Genomic DNA, 6,820 nt, shown 5'->3' with positions numbered 1-6,820 from the left:
TACTTTCCAGGTTCACTTCTTTCGGTGAACTGGAACCGGGGATCAAGTATAGACCAAGTCAGACACTCGTACTTCTCTCCCGGAGAGTAATGCCGGCAGCGGAGGTTCCACCTCAGCACTCTATAGAGGGTTGGTAGAGACGAAGTGTGACAACGGACTAGGGGACAACTCTGGGCTTGGGTGATAGTCAACATGCCAGTTTGTACCGGAGAACATTCGGGCCAGGGCTCTTGGAACTGTGGGTTTGATGTCGAACAATTGCTGTTACAACTAGGAAGAGTACAACTGCTAACCGTGTCGATAGTTAAGATTGTTCCACCGCCTTCCCTAAACAGAGAAGGGCAGGCTTGTTTCCTAGCTGTAGTGGCTACAGCAAAAGAGGTAGTGTGGAAGACACGTGTGAACGGTATCATGACATACACCTTCATCTCCGGCCTTGCTTTAGTAAGCTTCTTTTTCTTCTACCTTAGAAGGAAAGTAAGTCTGCCACGAAGTAAGTATGAAAAGAGATGGAAGAAAGTTGCGCGAATGTTGGGAGTGAAAGGACCTAATTAAACGAGAGCACAAAGGGTTACCAATCGGTTCAGTGAATGGATGTGGTTCGTGGGGTCGCTCGCTCCTTATTTTCATTCGCTGTATGATATACTATCGTCATAAATTTGTAATCTTTCTGTACATCATGCCATATCATTCGAGTTTTGTTCCCGACCCCTGTTTGTCCTTGTGCTGTCTCTTCTCTGTTTAACTTTGTATAGTTTATGCAAAATAAATTCGTAATTTGGACGCATCAGGTATGACCCGATTGTCAGCAGCGCAGAGAGAACAAGCTATCGACCGATTGCAAGTAGGACAGCATGCCCTGGTTGTTGTGAATGCTTACAATGTCCATGTCAGCACCATCGATCGCCTGCAACAGCCGTACAACAACAACAGCACTGCAGACCGTGCCCGCAGAGGGCACCCTCGGGTGACCACGCTCAGGCAGGACCGCTTCATCCACCTGCAACATCTCCGTGATCGCTTCAGACTGACCAGCGTGACAGCTCACGAGACCATTGGCACTGGACAGCGACCCATCAGCGACGACACGGTATGACGTCGACTACCCGCCAACAACCTGCGTTGCCGTCGTCCTGCGCGAGGGTTTGTCCTCTCCGCCCGCCACCGTCAGGCGCGAATGCAGTGAACAACACAGCACCGACATTGGCGGCATTAACAATAGAAGTTGATAGTCTTTTCTAACGAGAGCCAAATCTGCATTTCTAACTCGGATGGCAGAATGAGGGTATGGTGTAGGAGGGTTGAACCCTACAGAGACGCATGCAGCATGGAGAGCCACCCATGGAGTGGCCAAAGCATCATGGGGTGCTATTGGCCTGAATCAGAGAATTGGGCCCTATGTGTTACAAAATGTTGGTGCAAGCAGAGGGAATGGCATCACAGCGTAGCACTAAATCGACCAGATCCTAAGGCCTCATATCGTACCCTTCTTCGCGCGTCAACATAGCTACATATTCAAGCAGGACAATGCTCCCTCCCACACGTCAGTACAGCATCAGAACCATGCCGTGGCCGGCTCTCAGCCCGGATTTGAACCCAATTGAATACCTGTGGGATGAAATCCAGAGACAGCTGAACCAGGTGATCACAAGTCCGACAACTCATGTGGATCTGGAAGCAGCTTTCCTCAGGGTGTGGGCACAGATGCCAATGGCTTTTGCGAACCGCCTCATGCACTCCCTGTACCGACTGTGTAGGGCCGTTTTGAACACCCAAGGAGCGCATACACGGTATTGAACATGTCACGCCTACAATCTCGATGTGCTGTATCAGCCCACTAGCAGAACACATGACAGCGACCTATAGACTGTGGTCAAAGTAATCCAAGAAATTGACTTTATCAGATTTAGCAAAATTCATTTCTGACATAATGAAATTAAAACGTATTTCACAGTCACATACGTCTCACGTTTCTTTCGCAGTTCAGTGTATTTCATATTTATTGATATTAAGATTAAATTGTGAAAGTATATTTTGCATTTCGTGGGAGCTGCTTAATTTATCCTTTGAGCAAATAAACGTTGCATATTCATTAACACATCTAAAGTCTGTCATATAACCTGTTCGGTTAAAAAGAATACCCGATTAGGATTTGAACTTCCTTATTATCGTACTGATACTTACATTGGATAATAGAGTGAAAGGACGGAATTTTGAGTAGCGTCAGTTTCAAATGAAACCTCCAAAACTGGATATTTGATGTTAATTAGAAAAAGACATAAATAATTCTAGAAGGAAATATTCAATGTTACAAAGGTTTAATTATGGCGTTCATCAAATTTGAAGTCTGATATCCATAAAATCCCTTGATATTGATCGGTTTATGCAATCATAATCATAATCGTACTCTCTCTGTCTCTCATACACACACACGCACGCACACACACACACACACACACATACACACACGCACACAAATATATATTAAATCACACACATATAATGGGTAAGAATACGCCAAAAACGTGTATAATAGATACAGCTAATTAGTGCTGAGACCGAACTAGATACATAAGGTCCTAAGTCAAAGGAAGACGGACGGAAATCAAGCAAATACGAGTTGGCTACAAGCAATGTATCGGTCGAGTTAATTAAAGTATAATAAAATAATAGAGGGATAGGCTGTTGTTAATGACATCAAGGCATTTATAAAATAGGTGTAAAGAAGTGAGTAAAAATATAATTAAGCAGAAAAACAAGAAAATCAAGAAGGCGAGAGTTCATCATAGTTCTTAATAGAAATGCGGATATCCAGAAAGCTCTAATATCACAGATAAAAGAGAGCAGGATCCCAATAATCCTCCATAGCAGTTATTCATAGATACATCGGTAGATATTAGAAGAGTGCATATTCGAACTTCATAAATAAGAGACAGGAGGATACAGCTAATACTTTACAGCTGTTTCTGGGTTTTGGTGCTTAGTAAGTGCAGAATTTTTTATGGTGCTCAGTATTTGTGTAATTCACGTACATATATGTATGAAGTAAGTTGGTGTTAACGAATGTATATACAACACAAATTTAAATTCCATTAACAATCACTTTGTTATCAGAAGGAAATAACGGTAATCGATAGAGGGCTTAGAAATAAGAGCAAGATCAAAATTGTGTTAGAAGTGAGAGAAGGAGTCCATGAAGGGATATATCAAAGAACAAGAAAAAGTAAAAGGAGAAAGGACTCAAGTTGATTCAGAGACACGGAGGCGTCGCTTTCATAGCAATAAGTTGCTAATAAGACAATAAAGTAAACTCGAAGAGCGTATGCAACCAGGAAAATGTGTGGTGATGTTAATTCAAAGAAGACTAAAAGCAATAAAGAGAAAATATATGAATTGATAAGAAGAACTGATCAGTCTCCTGATAAGCGCGAGTCTGCTCGTATGGATAGCTACTAAGACGTTGCAAATCATTTAAGTACGCAAAGGAGCGACGGTCTCAGTAGAATACTGGGTTAACTTTGATCAGTATATAAAGTGAAAGTAGTTATGCTGATTATGAATGTCAACAACAGGGCCGTGGAAAATATATCATAGGAACGTCCTATTTGGCAAAAAACGTATGTAGTATGTTCACATTTGCATTGTATTACGTTGAAAATCTATTAACATTATTGCACATAAAAATGTAAAACGGCAAGAAATGGAAAAATTCCAATGATATGCGGTTATCCAAATTTTTTGAGAAAAATAAATACAATGCAGTTAACAGAATTCCGATCATGAGTGCTCAGTTGGTCAATCAACTGCAATACCTGTCATTAAATTAACGGGTAGGTGTTTCAGCTGTTGACTATTCCATAGACAGGTATGCCCTTAACGTGACACAGTGTGACAAAGCTGGACCTTTGCATTACATAACCAATGCACCCGACGGGTTTCTCTACACTTTCCGTCCAGAAGGTATAGGTCGACGCGATGCTATGGAAAATGACTTTTACTAAAGATACCAAGCAGCAGAATCGAAATTAGAGCCTCATGATTACAAAGCAAATTTCTGAAGCATTTGACCAGGCAGCGCCTACACACACACACACACATACACATAACAGCACACACTCATGCGCGCGCGCACACACACACACACACACACACACACACACACACGTAATTTTTTTTCAATTCTTGTAAATCCTTAATGACTTACAATTATCAACGTCCTGCGCTGATGTATTGTAGCAAATTACAGAAGCAGCATTATCGTAACAACGTCCCCAAAGTCTTCTTGTATGTTTGCAATCCTGAAGGATTTTTTCGTTACCAGTACAGTTGATATTTTCCACAGTGGACACTGCATGGGAATCTCTGTTACCAAGTGTAGAACAGCACATGCTTTTGCCATCAACAAAACCAAGTTGAGTGCAAACTACACGAGCATCCATATCATCCCACATCGAATCACAGACCATAAACCATTCTTCGTTAATTCTCATCATAACGATTCCAGCATTAATTCCGCTGCGAGATTCCAAGCGCACTGCAATAGAGGAAAGTAAGAATTTTGTGGAAATCTCTCTGATTAAAAGAATTACATGAATTCGTATTTTCAGACATAATTCTAGAAAAATGTATAGATACAAATACATAATAACCACAGTTTTCCATCTAAGAAATGGTTTTTAAATCATTACAAACACGGTTGCCATTCAAGCTGCTGTTAATGCAGTGCTTCGCATCGATAGTTCCGAATTTAATTCGTTAGATAGTTGTTTCAATGAAGCCCAGTATAGTATTCCTATAGCTATGGTTTATATCATAGCAAATCTTCGTAAATAGTAATGAGATAATTACTTTGTAAAATGTGTGTATGTGTGTGTACGTGTGTGTGTGTACGTGTGTGTTTGTGTATGTGTGTGTGTGTGTGTGCGTGCGCACATTAACATGTTACCAATACATGGTGTGGAGTATGTTGTTTATTGAAACCGATTCCTTTTCCCTGCAACTATTGTTTAACATCCCTGTAACCATAAGGCAGTATTTTGGGATTGTCTTATATACATTGAAGCAGCTTCATTTTGTGTTATTACTATAAATTTTATAGTACGGTCTCCGAATGACATATTAAAGCACTGGGTATGGTTATCGTTATTTTGTTTACCAATTCATTGGTGGTACTCCTTTTATTGGTTGGCGTGTGTATCATTACATGATTGCCATTTGTCTTTATATTCATGTCATATTTTCATTGTCATGGAGGTAAACTATAGTGCCCAGATGTTCAGCTTCCTCAGTGCACAAGAGCAGTGGATAAATTTGAAAGTCTCGAGAGTTTCGAGAAGAAACCAGAGCTGAATTAACCACCAACTACAGATCAGAGATGGGTCTAATTCGACACGGACTTGAATATCATCCTGGACAACATTCTGAAGGTTGACGCAACCAGGAAGACATGAACCATTGTGCAAGTGGTATACCAGGCATTCCAAGATACTTTTGGTGTGAGGGAAAACAAAAGCAACGAGCAGATCGCCCACTAGTAGGAGGCAGCGTCAGATGGCTGGATTCAGGAAAGAGCTAAGCAGCTGAAGCAAAGCTGAAAAAAAGCAAATGATAAAAATAAAGTAGCTTTAAACCATCTTAGCATGCAAGAAACCTGCTCGGCAGAGCAGAATTACTTCGGAAAAAGCAGAAAGAGAAGCGGAGGCAAAGGAAGGCCTTTTTAAAGAACTCCTTCCAGTTCACAGCTGACTTTGGTAAAGTCAATACGTGGAAGATTAATATGCATTAAAGAAGAGGTGGAGAGCAGAGTAACACTATTTGCTCCCGTTCCTTCACAATTTGCCACATAACTATTTTTCACTTCGGAAATTTAACCCATCCTTCCTCAATGTTAACTCAGGTCCCAGACTAAACTTATTCACTAACATATCACCCTGAATAGACGACTAAAACTGCTTAAACTATGCATTCAGTAATACACTATCCAAATTCTTTTAATTCTAAAGATTCATACACAAGTACATAATAAAAAATAATTAGCTGTATTAACCTGATGAGTTGAAGCATTGTACTGCTGCATCTTCATTGTGATTACAATTATGGTTCATCCAGCCATTATGTGGACATTGATAAAAGTGACTCTCCTTGCCTGAGCAAAGCACATTATCGATGAAAATAGGTCCAGTACCTTCTCCATATGCAGCATCTCGAAGACCCTGTAGGTGATTATATATATATATATATGTTTATTTAATTGTGTGTGTGTGTGTGAGCACACACACGTGCGCACACTCATACATACATCCATCATATAACAACAACAACAACAACAACAACAACAATTTATGTTTTCATGAACAAAAATGGTATTCAATACGTTGTGTAGAAAAAGTCTATTATAATAGAACAAATGACTAATATTTAATGACTTAGTTTCATACTAAATATCAATGTTATCTGTATGATGTGATTCAAGGGAAGACTTTGTCTCAAACTGATATTTTATTGATGGTGTTTTTTTTTTCTTTTTATCTATTACAGGGTATTGTTGATATCTACGATATATATTGAGTCAAAATGAAGTGACAATAGAGTTAGATGTGTGGCAGAAGCATAATTAAACATACACACGCGTATATATACGTCCATATACATACGTATAGGTATGCATGTATGTATGTAGGTATGTAGGTATGTATGTGGTATTTATTGTGTGGAAAAACATGTGAAATGTAGTTCAATGGATTTATATATTAGATCTACTTTTATTGTCCTCCATTGCGTTTTTATTCCATTATATATATATATATATATATATATATAT

General features: G+C 39.6%; 1 protein-coding gene across 2 annotated transcripts in view; it reads right to left on the bottom strand.

Moving 5' to 3' along the window:
• The window catches only part of LOC106872843 (deleted in malignant brain tumors 1 protein), a 257,237-nt gene that overhangs the window by 134,441 nt on the left and 115,976 nt on the right, over positions 1-6,820 (bottom strand). For both annotated transcript variants that reach the window (XM_014919977.2, XM_052973204.1), the window contains exons 3-4: positions 6,047-6,212; positions 4,205-4,534 (exon numbers count right to left, since the gene is read on the bottom strand). In XM_014919977.2, the coding sequence (XP_014775463.1) occupies positions 4,205-4,534; positions 6,047-6,212 (496 nt within the window). The remainder of the gene's footprint in view (positions 1-4,204; positions 4,535-6,046; positions 6,213-6,820) is intronic.

The sequence above is a fragment of the Octopus bimaculoides genome, chromosome 15, assembly GCF_001194135.2.
Source record: "Octopus bimaculoides isolate UCB-OBI-ISO-001 chromosome 15, ASM119413v2, whole genome shotgun sequence".
NCBI classification, from domain to species: domain Eukaryota; kingdom Metazoa; phylum Mollusca; class Cephalopoda; order Octopoda; family Octopodidae; genus Octopus; species Octopus bimaculoides.
This window is presented reverse-complemented; position numbering and strand designations above follow the sequence as displayed.